General features: G+C 41.5%; 5 protein-coding genes across 7 annotated transcripts in view; 3 read left to right on the forward strand and 2 right to left on the reverse strand.

Moving 5' to 3' along the window:
- Window positions 1-4025, reverse strand: part of piezo1 (piezo type mechanosensitive ion channel component 1 (Er blood group)) — a 64950-nt gene extending 60925 nt beyond the window's left edge. The window contains exons 1-2 of the mRNA XM_083697429.1: window positions 3969-4025; window positions 3103-3719 (exon numbers count right to left, since the gene is read on the reverse strand). Of these exons, the coding sequence (XP_083553555.1) occupies window positions 3103-3166 (64 nt within the window). The 5' untranslated portion in view covers window positions 3167-3719; window positions 3969-4025. The remainder of the gene's footprint in view (window positions 1-3102; window positions 3720-3968) is intronic.
- Window positions 4026-5014: 989 nt separating this feature from the next.
- On the forward strand, window positions 5015-9897 carry cdt1 (chromatin licensing and DNA replication factor 1). Of its 2 annotated transcripts, XM_083664865.1 has the most exons (10): window positions 5015-5658; window positions 5995-6153; window positions 6346-6578; window positions 7163-7357; window positions 7490-7635; window positions 7823-7923; window positions 8153-8341; window positions 8567-8710; window positions 9005-9206; window positions 9339-9897. In XM_083664865.1, the coding sequence occupies exons 1-10, from the start codon at window positions 5104-5106 to the stop codon at window positions 9500-9502; spliced, it is 2088 nt and encodes a 695-aa protein (XP_083520991.1). In that variant the 5' UTR covers window positions 5015-5103; the 3' UTR covers window positions 9503-9897. The 2 variants fall into 2 exon arrangements, with proteins under 2 accessions (XP_083520991.1, XP_083520992.1); XM_083664866.1 differs by lacking the exon at window positions 5995-6153.
- A 915-nt stretch (window positions 9898-10812) lies between these two features.
- LOC310816243 (histone H2A-like) lies at window positions 10813-11238 on the forward strand (the record flags this gene model as incomplete). Its single annotated transcript, XM_083686322.1, has 1 exon — window positions 10813-11238. The coding sequence occupies one exon, from the start codon at window positions 10813-10815 to the stop codon at window positions 11236-11238; it is 426 nt and encodes a 141-aa protein (XP_083542448.1).
- Window positions 11239-12597: 1359 nt separating this feature from the next.
- On the forward strand, window positions 12598-13023 carry LOC310801438 (histone H2A-like; the record flags this gene model as incomplete). The annotated part of the gene is made up of 1 exon (XM_083665474.1): window positions 12598-13023. The coding sequence occupies one exon, from the start codon at window positions 12598-12600 to the stop codon at window positions 13021-13023; it is 426 nt and encodes a 141-aa protein (XP_083521600.1).
- A 1702-nt stretch (window positions 13024-14725) lies between these two features.
- aprt (adenine phosphoribosyltransferase) lies at window positions 14726-17283 on the reverse strand. 2 transcript variants are annotated; one of them, XM_083689575.1, is made up of 6 exons: window positions 17128-17283; window positions 16847-16950; window positions 15754-15887; window positions 15399-15477; window positions 14989-15175; window positions 14726-14955 (listed from the first exon to the last, which is right to left on the reverse strand). In XM_083689575.1, exons 1-5 carry the CDS (start codon window positions 17214-17216, stop codon window positions 15036-15038), a joined length of 546 nt encoding a protein of 181 aa, XP_083545701.1. In that variant the 5' UTR covers window positions 17217-17283; the 3' UTR covers window positions 14726-14955; window positions 14989-15035. The 2 variants fall into 2 exon arrangements, with proteins under 2 accessions (XP_083545701.1, XP_083545700.1); XM_083689574.1 differs by having other exon boundaries at window positions 14726-15175.
- Between the last annotated feature and the right edge of the window lie 1630 nt (window positions 17284-18913).

Raw genomic sequence — 18913 nt, forward strand, 5'->3', positions numbered from 1 at the left:
GGCCTTGTTCGACTAAACTGCTACTGACTTACTAATACTACCACACACACACACACACACACACACACACACACACACACACACACACACACACACACACACACACACACACACACACACACACACACACACACACACACACACACAGGCTCTAAAGGGTGCATACGACAGGGACTTGCTATGCCACCACTGATCTACTCTACATACAAAAACACACCACACACATCAGACAGTTGTTGAGCCCACCCTATTCTTTCTTGGTATCTGGCATAATTGTTTCTGTAGATCTATAAAAACAGATGGGATTAACAAAGATAATGCAATGGACCCACACTACTTAGAGAGCAGGCCGACCATGCTGTTTATGGCTTCCAACATGAGGTAACGAGGAGCATGCCATGACTTGAGGGCTGTGGCAAGATGTGAAATGTTTTCCTCACCAACCTTGCCAGTCACGTCTCTAACTCACATTCCCCTCTTCTAGAAACAGCACCTTTTCCCAGAGAAGACCATTCTTGTCGCAGATTTACATTTCATAGACTGTAGCTCATCTTCATTGGCAATTAGTGGACCAAATACAGTAAATTCAAGCAAATCCTTGGGATAGGACAAAAGGAGAAATGCCAGCATAGCTATGCCCTCGTTCAGAGAGTGTCAAGGCTGTGGATCTGCCTGCCAGTTGAATCGAAGGTAGATTGGAAATATTGAATAATTAAAAGTTAGTGACGTTCCAGGGAAATCTCAGCTCTTCATCTGTATCATTTACACTGGCTGTCTCCACACACATGCACACACACACACACACACACACACACACACACACACACACACACACACACACACACACACACACACACACACACACACTCACAGGCAGACACACACAGACACACATTAACAGTTATTCTACTGTATCTATCATCTCTTCACTTATTTGCAATACTGATCTTCTAGTATGATAATGTTGGTCCTTCATGTTACAGAAATACCAGGTGAGATAATCTTTCAGTCAACAACCACTAAATAGTGAACCAGGAGTCTCATCAGGAGTATAGGAGTATCAGGCCCAGGGATGGGCAGTTTGATCGACACACTCTCCAGTCAATTTTCCAGCCATGGGTCAACCACAGGGCGAGCAAGGTTAAACAGTTTACATCCAGATGAGCAGCAACATATGTAGCTAAACTACAAGTTTTACCTTACTGTACGGCTTAGTGGGGTTTTAAACACACCCAAAACACAGCATGTGCGTGTGTATGAATGACGGAAAATATGTCAAAGAATCAGTATGATTGGCCACATGAAAAGAGCAAAACAATAACCAGCACAATGTGTTATGTGAAAGAAAAGGCAAGTTTGTGGGTGAGAGACCAAGGTTTTAACAATTGCAACCAGTGTGGTAGTGAGAAGAGCTAGGTTGACCACATGTATTAGAGAGACCCACATTGGGTGAGAGAACATATCAAACCAGCCTCTGTTTCCTGTGAGTCACAGGGAAGTTATGACATGATGCCATATTTTCTAACTACATCCTGTCAACCGTCAGAATTGTTGTCTCACTACGAGGCAACAACAGAGACAGTAAGGTCACAGTATACAGTATATGGTCACAGTTTACATTATGTTTCCCCCATACCTGTGCAGTAAGTCTGTACTTCCACTAACAACATTGTATTAACATGCTGTTACATAATGCATTTATTGGTAATTTCTTTTAAATTGCTACGTAATGTGGAATAAGGACTGTTTCTTATTACACTAGTGTAATAACACAAACCACTCAACTCCATATGCTATGTAATTACCTAATAACTATGTAACAACATGTTACTAAAGTAACTACAATTCTACTACACAGGTATAGGGGGCAACAACTTGTTACCCAGTATACTATACCTGCCAAAGAGATGCTAGCAAATGGTGTGTGAGAATAATGACTGGATGTATTATGCAGTTTTGGGGGCACTGGGACTGGCTAGTGGAAACTTTCAAAGAAAGGAAGGCTGTGATCAAAAAGACGAGGCTTACTAGTCGGAATGGAATTTTTACAGATGGGAAGGTTTCCTTACAGCAAGACAGTTACAGGATGTTAACACATCATGTGAGGGAGAATTAATTTAGTTAATTTAGCATGTCAACTATATTACACATTTTTGACTATTTTTCCTGTGGCATCACACCTGTGTTTCTTAACAGTAAGAGCTCCTGTCTTAAATGTTAGGCAAAGAGGAAGCCAGGCCTGAGGGTGTGTCTGCTAAATAATCAGGAGAGCTCACTGGAGTCCAACTATAGGACTGGGGAGAAGAACAGAGACCAGGGACCATTGGCTCCAGGTGCAATAAAGCACATGAAGGATTATAATACCAGTAACATATATTAACTAGGGCTGTAAATCGATTAAAAACAATTAGTTAATTAATTTGTTTCTATTAGTTGGTTAATCTACAAATTAAACGAATGAATGAATAAATGAATCTGTGTTTTCATTTTCTAGACAAGAAACCAAAGTGGATGCCTAAAGAATGAGTGGGGGAGTAGTAGGCCTTTTACAAGTTAACAATTAAATGATGGCCTCCACATCAAAGGTGCGAATTTCCATTCCCATTCCTATAGGCTACGACAACAGGGTGCTAATTGCTTAAACCGAGCCACCTTGGTACAACACATTGTTTACTTGACTACATGTCTCTCACTCTATCTTTAACTTCTTGTCCTTCGTCTGACATTTGGAAATCCAATAAAAAAAATTAAAAAAGAAGATTAGTTAGTTAATCTGTTAATCTGTTCGATTCATCTATTAATCCTTACAGCCCTAATATGAATCCATAATAATCCTGTTCAATGCAATGAGTGCACTGTCCAACCTCAGATAATGTGATTTGGATCAATATCAGTATGTAAATCTATTCATGCCCATTCCCAAACCCAAAGCCCCCCCAAAATGTAATTTTGTCCTATAAATGTGTTACCCTCAATCAATCAATGTTATTATGATGATGTACTTGTTTAAATCAAACATGGGAATATCTCAACGCATAAATCACACTGATTCATTCATATACTGACTGATTATAATGTTATCAACAAACATTAATATCTTACCTGCTAACAAGAACGTCGGCAGCAGAAAGCAGTAGAGCAGTCCACATACCACCTGAAGTTCCATGAGAACGCGTCCCAAATGCACGTTTTAACTCCAGTCTACAATCCCGTGGACATTCCTCAAAGGAACGTTAAATTCCACCCGATTAATTTTCGCAAAATCTAGTCCGCAAGAATTGTTCATTGTTTACAAAACAATATTAAGAATGGGAAAATTACTCGAATAATTTCGGTTATTCCATTCGGCGAGCATGTCATCCAAAAAGTCCGAGTATGTCATCCAAAAAGTTTACTTTCTGAATAGTCCAGAGTGGTGGACCAATACATTATATAGATTTTTTGTCCAAAAGACATTTTCACCTCCTCATATTTCGGGAATATCAACTTTATTAAAACCAGTATAACTGTAGAGTAGGCTAGCAGCTCTCCGATAGACACAACCCTCTCGTTCCAAAGCCGCCCCTTGGATTTAATATTCCCTGTAAAGCAATATCTTCATGGAAAAAGTGATTCACCAGCGTTGCAATAGTTCAACTGTTCTCTCAGTCACAAGTAGTTCACTTTCGCTGGTTCACTTCCTCACAAGATTCCCCACAACTTGTCTTCAGGTGCTTTTTCTAAATGAAGAAAACATTAATTGTTAATTTTGACATATGAATAAAGTGTAAAATCCGTGGTCTATAAAACATGCATAAACCTTATCTTAGAGCTACATCCAGTTTATTTTTAAGAAGCCTATCTATCAATGTGTTTTACAGACCACATGGTCGTTTTGCGTTATACTTTAAACTTAATTTGCAGTAGCCAACATTGGAAACTGCAAGTGCGAAGTACGAGTGCCTTTGAAACAAAGATAATTACTCTACCTTAGCATAATTGTGAAATATAACCTGTGTCACGAATGAGGCTAGACCCCCGACAACGACTCCGGTGTTAGTAAACTTCTCAAGCAGTTTGACATTACGTCGTAACCTGTTTGAGTCGTGGAATTTGGCACTTCTCTAGCCTCCTTGTCGGAGCGAGCTATGTTTGTGTCATTGGCGTCCTCTAGTGGGACAGTGTACAGTGTGCCCTATCCGAAACAATCTTTTGACTATGTACTGTTGTGCGATTGTAAAAAAGAAAATACACAGAAGTACAAGTCTATGTTCAAAAGTCTATTCTGACAGAAAGAAATTAACTAAGGAAATTAATTAATTAATTAATTAATTAATTAAGGAACATGATTTTAAATATTTGTTTAATAATCATTTTTAAACAGTAGACTGAAACACTATGACATTTCTAAGTATCATTCAGATGATCAAATAATTTCGTTTACTAATTAATTTCTCATTGGCGATTAAAAAGCAAAGTTGGAATTGGAAACATTTGCGATATTAGGCAGTCAAACACGTTACGATAAATGTATTCATAAGTGAGCAATCTCATGGACAACCCCACATATCCTATGGTCTATATTAATACCAAAAATACTAGGTTACATTACCAAATAAAACCCATACCCAATCTAACTCAAAGTGTAGAGTCGACATAGGCCTATGATTATGATTATAGTGATAAAATAAAACAGTACTGGCCGCATTAATTAACTAATGCGGCCAGTACAGTCTTATTTTCTTATTATATTTTATATTTTGTATTTTATTTGTTTCTTTGGAGAAAATGCACATGCAGTGCGACAAAAAGGGAGGAGTTTTACTATTTTAAACCAATCAATAACGAATACATACAGCTTTCCCCATCCCCATTTGTTAAAAAACATTATACTCTGGCCAATAATGGATGAAAAACACTCAGTAGAAGGCGGGAGTAGTTTGGAGAAGGGTGTGTCTTACAAAGATTTCGCGCGAAAATTGGTTACACGTTCCTGTGAACAGGAGTTTCCGGATGATAGCAAGCGACTAGTTAAAAGCGATTTATTTTTGGACGCTTTTCGATCCTGAGCAGAGGGGAACAAGTTGTCGTGCTAGTTACAGCGATATTGGGCACATTTCTGTTATGTCTCAAGCTCGGCTCACCGATTTTTTTGCCCAGACAAAGAAAGGTAGTGTTGATGGGGCTTCACGTGCTAAAGGACACAAAACGACACAAGGCGTTGTGGACAATGGGGTTTCTGGATTGACCACTGCTATTGTCGCTACTAGGCCTAGCACAAGATCAACTCGGTCGAAAAACAGGAATGCAACTCTTTCGATCACTAAAACCTCAAGATCTTCTACACACTCTGAAACATCAGTTCAACAGGAATTTCTGAGAGTTATTGACGAGGCCGCCTCGGTCGATAAAGCGGACACAGTGTATGATGTGACGGGAAGGCCCGACTCCGAAAAGCAATCTATTTTCTCGAGCCCCCGGACACCCAAGAGGACGTCTGTCGACGCCGAGTTCGATCTAGGATCAGCTGTGTTTTCAACCACTGCTGAACATAGTACAGCTAAAAAACGTCTTCGGGCAGAATCAGCTAAAGATAATTCTTCAGAGAAATGTCCTGAGGTCAAGACGGTGAAGAAGACTGCCAGGAAGAAATTGATTCTCTCCAAAGCCAGCGAGCAGGTAATATTTACTAGCTTGGCAGGCCGTCTGTCAACATTCTAACAACTTTTTGTTTTTGTTTTGTTATGGTGCTGCACCTGTTGGACGCAAAAGTACCCCTGATTCAGGACGAATGGTGTAATTTACGAGTTGTTCACTCACTCGTCCTGATTCAGGACTAGCTATAATTGCTATGAGAAGCTCACATTACAGCTCGAATAGTAGTAAGCTGGCTGCCTAGAAAGTTGGCATTTGACAAGGCGGGAACAAAGGCCCTTTGTAGGGACTGAAATGCGTGTAAAAGGTGTAAAGGTTGAGGATAATACTCTTTAAACTCTTTTTTTCACTTTTACTCAGGCAAGCCAACCCTCGGCTAAAGATGTGCAGTTGCCCCATCATCCCCTGGCTATTGTCGAGATAGAATCAAAGAACCATGTTAGTAACAGTGCTAACAATTCCCCATCGAGCAAAGTGCTTGGCCAGAGCAGCTCTAAACAGTCAGTGAATAGGAACAAGGTACATTTGTTGGCTAAATGTTTTTCTAAATGCTCCTTTAATGATATTGGACCCCACATACTGTGCCACCTACCACTACATGAATTAGAATCACAGTGAGTGAGTAGGCTGTTTGTCTTTTCAAGTGTCCCTTTAATCACATGGACAGACAATCATGAAATGATTAAAGGGAATGTGTGTCTTCTCCACCAGGCCATCTCCAAAGAGGATGTTGCTGCCCTCAAGTCCCGTCTTCAAAAGATCAATAGTCAGACACAGAAGCTGCCTGTGGCCTCTCAAGCCTCTGAGTCTACTGCCTCGGACCTAAAGGCACAGCTAGCTCGTGTCAAGGAGCTTGCTGCTAAGGCACAGCGTAGGAAGGAGGAGCGATTAACAAAGGAGGCTAAATCTACGGAGGAACAAGCCCAGCAACAAGCTGAGGATGGGTGAGTGACTAATCACTTTTATACCGTAATTGTACTACAGAGCTGAACTGTACAGGGCTGGCCTGGTTACGCATCCACTGCAGTTGTTGAAGCAGTGCTGGAAAGGATGGTGTGAGCCAGCAGTGCTTGGCCCTGCTCTGTGTAAAGCCCCATAATAGGCTATTGCTTCTCGGGTGTGAACTCTGTGAATCAAAAATGTTCATTGTGGTTATATGCTCCAGCTCAGAAAAATACCATTTCATGCAAATCTCACTGATCAGAGCTATTTGTTGGTGAAGTTGCACTAAGGAGCGCTATTGGAGATCTTTTCTGCCTGCCGCAATAACACTGTACAACTCCTCCTCCGGCTGGCTCGTTCGGGGTGATCAGTCAGGCTGGGGATGTTCAATCATTACTGGACTGTTCTTACTGTATATAATGTTTCAGATGTCTGTTTTATTTTATTGTTTGTGATGTGAGCTGCTGTAACGCCTTAATTTCCCCTCCGATCTATAAAGTACCTATCAAGTGTGAATGGACGAGGTCTTGCTCTCACAGCTTTGATTCTATTGACTGCTTTGTTCTGACCTGTAATCTGCTCTTAGAGAGAAGCTCCCTGCCTACCAGCGTTACCATACTCTTGCCCAGGACGTACCCCCAGGCCTTTCCCTGCCCTACCAGTACAAGGTGCTGGCTGAGATGTTCCGCAGCATGGACACCATCGTTGGAATGCTCTTCAACCGCTCAGAGACTGTTACCTTTGCCAAAGTGAAGCAGGGTGTCCAGGACATGATGCACAAGTATGGAGCTACATAGTCAAATTGGTTATTTAGCTGTAATTTCAACCTTGTATAACATTACTAGTTAACAGGAATTGTGTGGTGGGGAGTGGCAGCTGAGATATTCATTCCCTTGGGGTTTTGTTTTGACAGGCGTTTTGAGGAGACTCATGTGGGACAAATTAAGACCATCTACCCTACTGCCTACATTTTCCGCCGGGAGAAGAACATTCCCACCTTCAGTGCCACAGTGAAGAAGTCCAGCTACCAGCTCACAGTGGAGCCTGTCATAGAAGCCGGTGAGGGATGGTCTTATAAAGTACCTTTCACATTACAGCAGCAAGATCAGCATTGAAATTCCAGGGGTAGGGTGTGGAATGGTTGATTTGGGATTCAGGGATAGTATTCACTTCTCAGACACATATTATTTCAGGAATGATTGATAAAAGGAAATGTCTTAACGCATATTTTTTCCCTGCTCCACAGACGAGAGTGAGGCACGTCCAGTACTGTCCGCTTCCCGCCTATTAGAGAGGAGACGCATCTTCCACCATAGCCTTATCAGCATTGTGAAAGAACGTCACAAGGTGGGCAGCATGTAGTAGACTTATCATGCTCGTTATCAAGTATTTTAACCTCTGCTTCCCTTCACTCTCTGTTTTATCATAGTGAATTGCATTGTGCCATATAGGAAAATTAAGTGATGTAAAAGCCAGGCGCTTATGACCATTATACCATGATACAGCATGATAACCGTATGTCACTGTGATGATCTGGGTTGATGACCATTTAATTATCCTCTTCTGTCTTCTACAGGTGTTCCTTGCCACTGTGAACCCTTCTGTGACGGTCCCTGATGACAAGCTCACCCGGTGGCACCCACGCTTCAATGTGGATGAGGTGCCCAATGTTGAGCCCAGCACTCTGCCCCAGCCCCCTCAGATTGATAAGCTCACTACTGCCCAGGAGGTTCTGGATAAGGCCCGCTCCCTGATGACACCTAAGGTGCAGTCTGACCTCTGCTTTTTCCTGCAGCATTGTGTTAAAGCTTTAGGATACATTTCAATACCAATTTGTTGAACATTTAGAAGAACTTCAAGGAGGCCCAGATATAAAAATGTATCATATTTTAATGCATTCTTTACTTGGTTGCACACTTAAAGCGGAGACAACTGTTTCAGTCTTCAATCTTTTGTTTTGTATTTGGTAATAACTTTCTTCTCTTTGCAGATGGAGAAAGCACTAGCCAACATGGCTCTGAGGACTGCAGAGATTGCCTGTGTAAAAGAGCCGAAGTTTGTTCCACCAATGGCCACGACTCCCATTGAGACACCCAGGGCCCTCAAAGGAGTCTCTCAGTCCCTGCTGGAGAGGGTAGGCCACACTGTCCTTGAATGGATAGCTGAAGATAATAAATCAACACCTAACTCATACCCCCAAAGGCACTCCTGTAGAATCTGAGTGGATTGGATTCATGTGATATGGGTAATTCTTGCCATGATTGGCTGGCTGGAAATGTCCTGGTATTGTTTATACCTATCCAACTCTCTGATCTACAGGGGTGCCTTGGTGCTAGGGGTTTGTAATTCAGTATTGTGTGTGTGGTGGTACAGTATGCCCTGTATGCATTTGCTACTAGTACTTACAGTTTTACACTTGTTGCCTCAGATCCGGGCAAAGGAGGCTCAGAAGCTCCAGGCTGCCATGACACGGAACCCTCAGCAAGAGGAGCGCCTACTGATGATGTCACGGCTAGGGGAGCTGTCTCGGATCCTGCGGAATGTCTTTGTGGCAGAGAAGAAACCCACCCTCATCATGGAGTTGGTCTGTAACCGCATGGTTGCTAGTTACCGCTCTGCTCTCAGCACAGGTGGGGAACCAGAAGGAAGGCCAAATATGAAATGCATTCATCAATGTGTGATCTAAGGGAACAATGTATGCCTATATCTTTAGGAAATATTGCAGTATTGACTAGTCTGACCTTGTGACCGTCTCATTCCAGGTGAGATGGAGAAGCATCTTCGACTGCTAGCAGAACTGACTCCTGAGTGGCTGACCATTCACCCAATCAGAAAGGATTTCTATCTGAAGCTAAGCAAGACTATGGACCTGAATGTGGTGCTGGAGAAGATTAATTGCAAGACTGAAGAGGAAGAGAAGCGTTGAAACTCAAGGACATCAATGACTAACCATAATGTGCAATTCTTAGTTGTATTTGACTGTGTGTATACAAGGACAATTTTAGAGGCTTCCAGCCTTTTAGAGACTACATTTATACAATGTTGAACTGGTTTGTTTACATTTGAAAGCAAGTAAAACTGCTTGTACCAGTTCACCTGGTTTATATAAATTGAAGATTTGAGTGTGTTTCTTTTTTTATAAACAATCATTTTTTTTAAGGTTGTTTGGGTGATGTTCTCACTGAGTTCCCAAGAACACCATTGTCCTGTTCTGTAATAAAATAGTTTCTGGTGGACAAACTCACCCACACTAGTTGTTGCCCCCCCACTTTTGAAAAGGATAATACATTTTTCTTATCAAGTTATACAAATGGATTTGCGTATTGTTTTCACCTATCATTTTACGGTTATTATTGCTGAAGGGGGGAGCTGGATAATACATTATTTTTAATAGGAGACAAATGCTGTGTTCTCCTTTCTTTTCCTGGCGTGTGCACTTGTGCATCTCCATGTGTGTATATAACAGCAATGGCCATACTGTATATGCTTTTAGGTCCATGTGGTGGGGTGCAATAACAGTAGGCCTAATGTAATTGTAGCTAGTGCACACTTCAGGTCGGGAGTGAATTTACTTTGATCCGATTGGCTGTTAGATAAGAATACTAGATCTAATCAAACATAGCTAATTGTGATGTGATTAAGGGAACAGGTGCCCAACAGGTGTTCCTACCTATCATAAAAGAGGCACTATACGATTCATGACACACTATTACTTAGTTACAGAGGACTCCTAACTGGTACAAACTGCAGAGACAGTGGGTGAATAAATATCTGATCTAGAAGATTTTGTGACAAAATTGGCTTAAATGTAGGATAACTATTTGGCTTTATCTTGCTTGTTAAATGTAAAATCTTAGATGTGGTGGCCTTACAATAGGTGTTCAGTCCTATCTGCAGTGATAGCAGGCTTTTGTTCCTGCTCAACCAGTAGGCTACACAACTAGCTGGCTGTGCTTGAACAAATACCTGGACATACTGAAGCCTTCCAGGGTTAGAATGGGACACTCCTACCTTTGCAGTAGGTTAAGAGTGCTGTGGCCTTAATACTAGTGATTGAGTGGGAACAGCTGAATAGGTATGAGGGTGCATTGACTCCTGTACCAAAAGACCCCTTTTACGAGGCCTGGAGTAGGCTACGCTTACATTTGGGGACGCTATATGATGCATCTGTCAATCCATTCTAGAATGTATTCAGTCCACTAATACACTAGCAGTTTACTTCTCAGAAACTCCAAGATGTCTGGTCGCGGAAAGAAAGTTGTGGCAGTTAAACGGAAGTCTACCACAAGCCGCTCTGCCAGGGCAGGTCTCCAGTTTCCCGTGGGGCGCATCGCCCGTCTGCTGAGGAGGGGAAACTACGCCAGGCGCATAGGTGCAGGCGCTGCAGTGTATCTCACTGCCATCTTGGAGTATCTCTGCGCTGAAGTTCTGGAACTGGCGGGCAACGCAGGTCGAGACAACAACAAGCGGCGAATCGCTCCGCGGCACATCCAACTAGCAGTGAGGAACGATGAGGAGCTGAACAGGCTGTTGGGTGGGGTCACCATATCTGAGGGGGGTGTTCTTCCCAACATCCAAGCCCAGCTGCTCCCCAAGAAGACCAAGGCCTCAGCCTCTAGAGATGACAGCACTGCTAAAGACATTCAGTCTCAAGAGTTTTAAATGTCCACTAGCTCTACCGTGTTTTATTGTACTTATTTTACTACCGTTTAATAAAATTAATGATCTCCACCCATTGATTCTTGAAAAATAATTCGAAAAAAAATGCCTCGAACTTAAACTATTTTACCCCGTCATAATCCAAAATACCAAGGATTTAATGAAGAAAAAAAGTTGCATCTTTGGGCTGAAGTGTGTAACATGTTTCTCCAAGATTCAATGAATCAACCTTTATATGAATAGAAATTATACAATGTGTTTCTAACGTTCAGTCATGGCAATTTCATAAAGATGGACTACTTTCAAGGTGACGATCGAACTATCTAAAATTTTGTAATGTGGGTCAATTGTCTAAGTGGCTTGATTTGGCCCAGCTGAATATAAGCAAGTTGTCTCCTTTACAATTCACTGTAGCCGAATTTTTAAATGTTTTCTACCCATTTAAGGCACTTATTTAATTACTTTTCACTAAAAGAGGCAATCTGGGACTTTTTCATACATTTACTCTTACCCGATCATAACCTAAAATATAACCGTTTTACACAATATAATTGTGAAGAAACACTGTATAGCTTCAAAATATAGTTAAAACTATCATTTTGATCTAATGGATGGTAAGCCAATCTGTCCATATCTCTGTCTATGAATTTGAATGGTTACATTTCTCCAGCCCTCAGCAGTTTACCAAAGATGTGTTGGACGCAGCCAATGATATAGTCTGTCCGTGGATGCAGCGTAATTGTGAATTAAGAATGCTAGATCCAATCAAACGCAGCTAATCATGACGTGTTAGGAGTACAGGTGCCCGTAGTCATAACTAATTGTTCCTACCTATCATAAAAGAGCCACTATATGATTCATGACACACTACTACTCAGTTACAAAGGACTTCTATTGCTGCAAACTGCAGAGACAGTGGGTAAATTACTATCTGATGTAGAATTCCTGGTTTTGTAAGGCTTGTGAGAAAATTGCCTTAAATGTAGAATAACTATTTGGCTTGGTCTTGCTTGTTAAATACAGCAGTACAAAAGTAGCATCTTAGAGGTGTTTGTTGTAAGGTGTTACACAAACTAGTTGCCTGTGCTGGAACAAATACTTGCACAAACTGCAGCCCTTCAACGTTAGAATGGGACACTCCTACCTTTGCAGTATTTCACATGTTAAGAGTGCTCTGGTCTTAATTGTAGTGAGTGGGGAAAAGCTGAAGAGCCAAGATGGTCAGGTGAATTGACCCCTTTACCGAGGTCTGGAGTAGGCTATGCTTGCATTTGGGGACGCTATATGATGCATCTGTCAGTCCATGCTAGAATGTATTCAGTCCACTAATACACTAGCAGTTTACTTCTCAGAAACTCCAAGATGTCTGGTCGCGGAAAGAAAGTTGTGGCAGTTAAACGGAAGTCTACCACAAGCCGCTCTGCCAGGGCAGGTCTCCAGTTTCCCGTGGGGCGCATCGCCCGTCTGCTGAGGAGGGGAAACTACGCCAGGCGCATAGGTGCAGGCGCTGCAGTGTATCTCACTGCCATCTTGGAGTATCTCTGCGCTGAAGTTCTGGAACTGGCGGGCAACGCAGGTCGAGACAACAACAAGCGGCGAATCGCTCCGCGGCACATCCAACTAGCAGTGAGGAACGATGAGGAGCTGAACAGGCTGTTGGGTGGGGTCACCATATCTGAGGGGGGTGTTCTTCCCAACATCCAAGCCCAGCTGCTCCCCAAGAAGACCAAGGCCTCAGCCTCTAGAGATGACAGCACTGCTAAAGACATTCAGTCCCAAGAGTTTTAAATGTTCCAAAACTTTACCATGTTTTACTGTATACTTATTTTACTTAATAAAACGATTTGATAATGTCTTTTTTGGTCATGTTGTGTACAGTGAAGTCTGACATGTTTCTCCAAAATTCAAAAAATGAACCTTCATTGAAAATTATGTTTGACATCAAGTGATGCCCATTTCTTTGCAAGAAAGATGGATAGTTTCTTACCTTGAAAGTAGTCTAACAATCCTCCAAGTAGCCCAGCTAAATATCAGCAAGTAGTCTGTCAAGTTGCCTCCTTTAGCATGTGTACTTCAGTTTTAAATGTTCCCTCTACCATGTTTTATGGCACACTCACATTTTACATGCAAGTCCATTCTGGCTGAGTTTTTATTAGGAAGGAGGATGTTTTGAACCTCAAACTGAGTTTTGCCATGGTGGCAGATTTACAACAAAGACTCATTTGAAGGTGCAATATGTAGCTTTTTTCCCCCCTTGAAAACCATTGAAAACTAAATAACCATGCTGAATCATTACTTATGATGCATTGGCAGCCTGTGACAGTGGCTGCACCTGCCAAGACCCTGCCCTTCTCCCTGAATTTGCTTTTTACAAAATGTTCAGGATGTTTCTGGGCATCTACCACTTGCTGTGGGTGTGTAACCTGCAACTTGCTCGTTGGCTACTTCCTGCCTGAGCTGCAAGCATTTGTCAGTGCTGGAAGCAGACCTACGCAACTGAAGCTGTGTGCAAAACAGTTTCTACCATGTATTCAAATGTTTTTTTCCCCTAGTAAATGTCCTGCTTGACATCACAGCCCTGTCTGAGATTTGTTTGTTGAATGAGGGGATTTGTTTGTAATTTCAGGTTTAGCGGAGAAGTTTGTACTGTAGCGAACGGCGGGGTAGAGTAGCTTGCCTTAAGCGGGTATCGAACTCGCAACCTCTTCGCTTACAAACCGGCCGCGCTAGCCACAACACCAAGAGAGTTAACTCCCTTGGCGGTTCTGCTAACGGGCCTTACACAGGGTCGTTACAGTACTGTGTATAGCCAGTCATGCAACTGAGTTTGCACCCTTGCCCTCAGTGGACCCGGCCTTCACAACGCGGTGCTGGCGGTAGATTAGGGAGATAATGGGGCTTGGGAATGGCGTAGTGTAGGGTATCCGTGACAGGGTTTTCTGTCACAGTACGAATGCACAGCTGCTGGTAAAGCACTCGTTTAATGTGAAATGTGAGTGTTTCCGCTGCCTGGTTCATTTCCGTGTTCATGTTTCCGAACATTTCCAAACTAAAAAACGACTAGTTTGGAAATGTTCTATAGTTCTATAGCAAAGGACCACATAGAACTAAGACATTCGCTGCATAAAAACTTGAAAATGATTGACAGATTCATAATTACAAGTAGTTTGCATTGAGCAAGGGGAGGGAGAGAAGAGGAGACACCATTCAGAATTGGTATAAGAATATAACTTACACATGCCTCATGGGCATAGCTCAACTGTCTTGTAAACACTGTATATCATCGAAACATGGTTAAAATGATCATTTTGATCATCCATAGCTCTGTCCAAATTTGAGAGCATTTACATTTCTCCAGCCTCATCCCTTAGCTGTTAACCTGCTTTGTTTGAATCCTAGATTGCCTCTAAATTATATTTAAAAAAGAAAAAAAAAAAGATGTGTGGGATAAGAGGTGTGTATGAAAATATGGTAACATGTTTCTCCAAGATTCAACATGAACCTTTATTAAAATTGATCACACAATGTTTTTACAACATTCATTCTGTCATACTGGCTCACAGACAAATTGAGAAGAACCAGTACATCTTAAACTGAGTAAAGTATGAAATCACTGATATACAATTCCCATGCTGATACTTAATATAAAGAATAACAGGAATGCTATAGTGGCTTGCTTTGGCCCAGCAGAATTTAGAAAGTAATCCTATGTCAAGTTGTCTCCTTTGGAATTCACTATAGCCAAAGAAGAACTGTAAGACTGTGAGAACAGAGTAGCACACTTGGAAGTATGCAGGGTCTCAGTACTGCACCAGGGAGAAGACGGTAAGTGGCTTGAGCTTCTCAGCCCCATTAAGATCTTTAAGCTCAATGACTACCATGGACCCCAGTAAATCTGCCTTCTGTTTCTTCATCAGCTCACAGGCAGCATAGAGGGTTCCTGGCAAAACAACAAACAGAAAGTTAGGGTACTGCCATTCTTATTGACACCCTGGTCTCCAATCACTTTCAGAGTTGATCAAAGTCAACTGAAACACTTTCTTCATTCAGAGAATGACACAATAACATCTAAATGCCTTATAGATCAATATGTCATTTGTATCAAGCTGTGAAATGCCTCACTTCATCTAACCTAGAGAAACCAGAGCCACAGTTTGACTCACCACCAGTGGCTAGTAGATCATCGATAAGCAGCACCTTCTGTCCTGGAACCACTGCATCCTCCTGGATCTCAGCCTCTGCCTAATAAATAACAATCTTATGATATCAGAGGGAACTAAGATCTATATACAGAGCAACTTCACAAACATGATTTGTAATATTCAAAGGCTTGGGGATGATTGTTGTGACACTGGTATAAAGCATGGATTGTGGTGATGTGGGAGTGAAGTATGGAAGTGTATCAGACATTCTGAATGGAGCTGCCACTTAGTCTTAGACCATGATGTTATGAAAGACCTCTGGTATACGTGCACACAATCAACCAATGTAACTCATCACCAGACCAGACTATTTTACCTTTCCATACTCCAGTGTGTAGGCTACAGAGACTGTTGGTCCTGGAAGTTTTCCTTTCTTTCGAATCAGTACAAAGCCCACTCCTAACCTCTGGGCCAGCAGGGGCCCAAAGAGAAACCCCCGGGCATCCAGACCTACACAACCACACAGTTGGCCTCGTTAGACAAGGGTCAGCATCTGTAGTGTTGCTAATAATACATGTGATTAATGGACAGCAACAGCTGTCACCTCAGAATCAGATGAGTTCAGAATGACTACATTTACATATAACAACACTTGGGTGAGATAGGATGGCTAGCTATAGTACTTAGCTAGTAGCATGGTTGTATAAGTATCGGAATACATGTATTCAGAATAAATTTGGAAGTATTCAGTATTCTGGTACGATACATAAAATGGGTATTCAGAATAGATACTTTCATTAATAAGAAAATCTTTAATCTTTTTCGCAACTCAATTGATCACAATATTGATACTCAGTTGGTGAAGCATAATGAGTCAAAATACTCACCAGAAGTGATGATTATTTTTTTCCTGTGGCGGTGGTGTATTCCAAGTGTCGTCTCGTGCAAGCGCACGCTTTCTCCTCAAGTCGCATTTCTAGGGGGACGCTTGACCCATCATTAGCCGGAACCAGTAATACACCACCGCCACAAGAAAAAGCGGATCAAACATCACTTCTGGTGAGTATTTTGACTTGATTTCAACTTTCCGCAAAGTTCGGGTTGTAGCTGCAGCTAAATCAGTGCTAGTTAGTGCTTACGCATTTACTCCAGTCTTGTGTCATGTGAACTATTTGTTTATGCTTAAGAGAACATTGTGCACAAGTTCACCCCTAATTCACAAGCTTACTTTCGAAATATTTGTTTAGCCGTCTGCTACCTCTGAGCCTAAGTAAGTTACCACCCCGCCCTACAATATATGTGACTAGTCACTAGACTTATACAACAAACATCCAAATGTAAACAGTATTAAGTCTAAATTAAGTACTAATTCCCCCCCCCCCCCTCCTACCAATCTGTGACTAGACTTCAAACAAGTTGTAAATCTCGTCACAAATGGGGCTAAGCTAGCTGGCTATGCTCAGACTTACCCACTATCAGCTCCACCTGCGGATGGGTCTGTCTCACATGTCCCTCAAAAAGATCGATCACTGCTGTCAGAGCTGCGGGGTTCTTGAGAATTGGACAAATGTCTCTGGGACACAAAAACACAACATAGCACGAAAACTAACATGAAGCAAGGATTTCGTAAAATGTCAAGAATAATTTACAAAGCTGAACCTTGGGAGGCCAGTCACTTCGTTCGCTAGCGTTCGTTACAAGTCAGAGGGACAGCCTAATGTATTATCATCCCTCATTATTAGCTACTTACCTGAAAAGTATTCCTTTACTTGGAAAATCTGGATAAGGTGTTATATTCTTGGTCACCAATTCTAGCTTTGATTCTCTGTTCTCTGCCATGGTACAGAATGTGGCTAATATGCTAGCTTCACATTGGTCTGAATCGCAGTGTGAAGTAGTTTGGACTGTCTGGAGATCAAATCAACTGCAATCTGTTCGCCAGCAGAGCAACCAATCGAGAGTAGAGTCGTCGAATGTCGCGCGCCCCGCCCCCTGTAAGTGCCATTCATTTTCTAATTTGTATGTAATAAAATCAAAAATACTGTCAAATGATATTCCTATCGCTCCTACTGTTATATTATTTGATGGACCTTTGGAGGAACTACATGCAAAACAAAAATCCTTCCGCATTGAATTGTGTGGTCAGGGCAGGGTTGTATAGAATACTTGGAAAATGTTTTCAGGTACTGAATACATGGCTCAAAATGTATTCAAATATTGATTACTGAATACGTGGTTCAACATGTTGCACACAGGAGCATTCAATACAACGCAAAAGATTGTTCAAAGAAGCATGGACACACTAAAAAACGATTACATATTTTAATATTAAGTATTCTCAGGGGCCTATGGCAAATCATATCACTGGCAAATACGAAGTTGGGGTGAACTTGTGCATAGTGTTATATTTAGAATACAAAATAAACCGTCTATAGATCAAATGACGCAGGACTGGGGTGAATGCTTAATCACGAGCACTGACTCTTCTTTTGTTTTAGTAGCTGATAAACGAAGTTGATATGAGACACACAGTTTTGTCTAGTCTCTCTCTCTTGGCTATAGAGGTTTTGCCCAGATCTTCTTTGACTTTAAAATGGTGCTGGTAACACCACAAATTGAAAGTCGAGTTATATATACTTACCAAGTATTCATTTTCTTATTCATGAAAGTATTTGTATTCTGAATACTCATTTTTTAAATGTATCGTACCAGGATACTGAATACATCAAAATGTATTCTAAATACATGTATTCTGATACCTATACAACCCTGGGTTAGTGCATACTTTTAAGCCCATCACTGTCAAATGTATCCATTGTTCCCACTTATATGTTCCTGTCTTGCCCAAAAATTCTTCTTACTGTAGTGATCTATTGATGGAATCAACCTTATCTTTACTCTGTTTCACTTATCAGTCTGACCTTCCTCTTTGTGAAACCGTTTTAGTACGCTGATTGGCCCACCTGTATTTTATGTTTTTCCCAAACACTCCTTTATTTGCTGAAGGCCAGATGGATATGTCAAGTGAAACAGAATGTGAACTATCATGCAATGTGGATGTAACTTCTACTACAAAATTGAACATTTGAGGTGAAGCATCGTTTTGCACTTTGCTTGATCACTATGGATTTATCATGGCCATTCAGCACTATTTTAAAGCTAAAATCTACAAACTTGTGGAGCTTCAGGAATACATAATTCTTGCTTACTTTCACTCACTAAACATAGTTAATTGCATGCTATCCAAATATTCCCAGTGTTTCATAGAAAGCCATAACTGCAGTTTCTGCCCTGCTCAAGCATCACAGTGCGTCAGGACAATGGGCGTAAGTTACTAAATGACATTCTGGCCACCTCCATCCTCTAATCAAAGTCAACCCACTGTGGAGTAAAACTGCAGAATCTTAATGTTGTATAAAAGAAAAAAACATACATATTATTTTCGGACTTCCAATGTAATAATGAGACATGTCAAAAGAAAAACTAGTTTTGCCCTACTTCGGTAGGACCGTGACAACAGAAATGGCAACAAACTT

Source organism: Argentina silus, assembly GCF_951799395.1.
Source record: "Argentina silus genome assembly, chromosome: 2".
NCBI lineage: Eukaryota > Metazoa > Chordata > Actinopteri > Argentiniformes > Argentinidae > Argentina > Argentina silus.

What these genes read in the sequence shown, in the direction of transcription:
- cdt1 (XM_083664865.1), top strand. Translation starts at nt 5,104, where the DNA reads ATGTCTCAAGCTCGGCTCACCGATTTTTTTGCCCAGACAAAGAAAGGT. An exon ending in AGTCAGTGAATAGGAACAAG is followed by an intron (nt 6,154 to 6,345) that starts GTACATTTGTTG and finishes CTTCTCCACCAG; the next exon opens with GCCATCTCCAAAGAGGATGT. An exon ending in GCTCCCTGATGACACCTAAG is followed by an intron (nt 8,342 to 8,566) that starts GTGCAGTCTGAC and finishes TTCTCTTTGCAG; the next exon opens with ATGGAGAAAGCACTAGCCAA.
- aprt (XM_083689575.1), bottom strand. Translation starts at nt 17,216, where the DNA reads ATGGCAGAGAACAGAGAATCAAAGCTAGAATTGGTGACCAAGAATATA. An exon ending in GCAGGTGGAGCTGATAGTGG is followed by an intron (nt 15,888 to 16,846) that starts GTAAGTCTGAGC and finishes GTGGTTGTGTAG; the next exon opens with GTCTGGATGCCCGGGGGTTT. An exon ending in TGATCTACTAGCCACTGGTG is followed by an intron (nt 15,176 to 15,398) that starts GTGAGTCAAACT and finishes TTGTTTTGCCAG; the next exon opens with GAACCCTCTATGCTGCCTGT.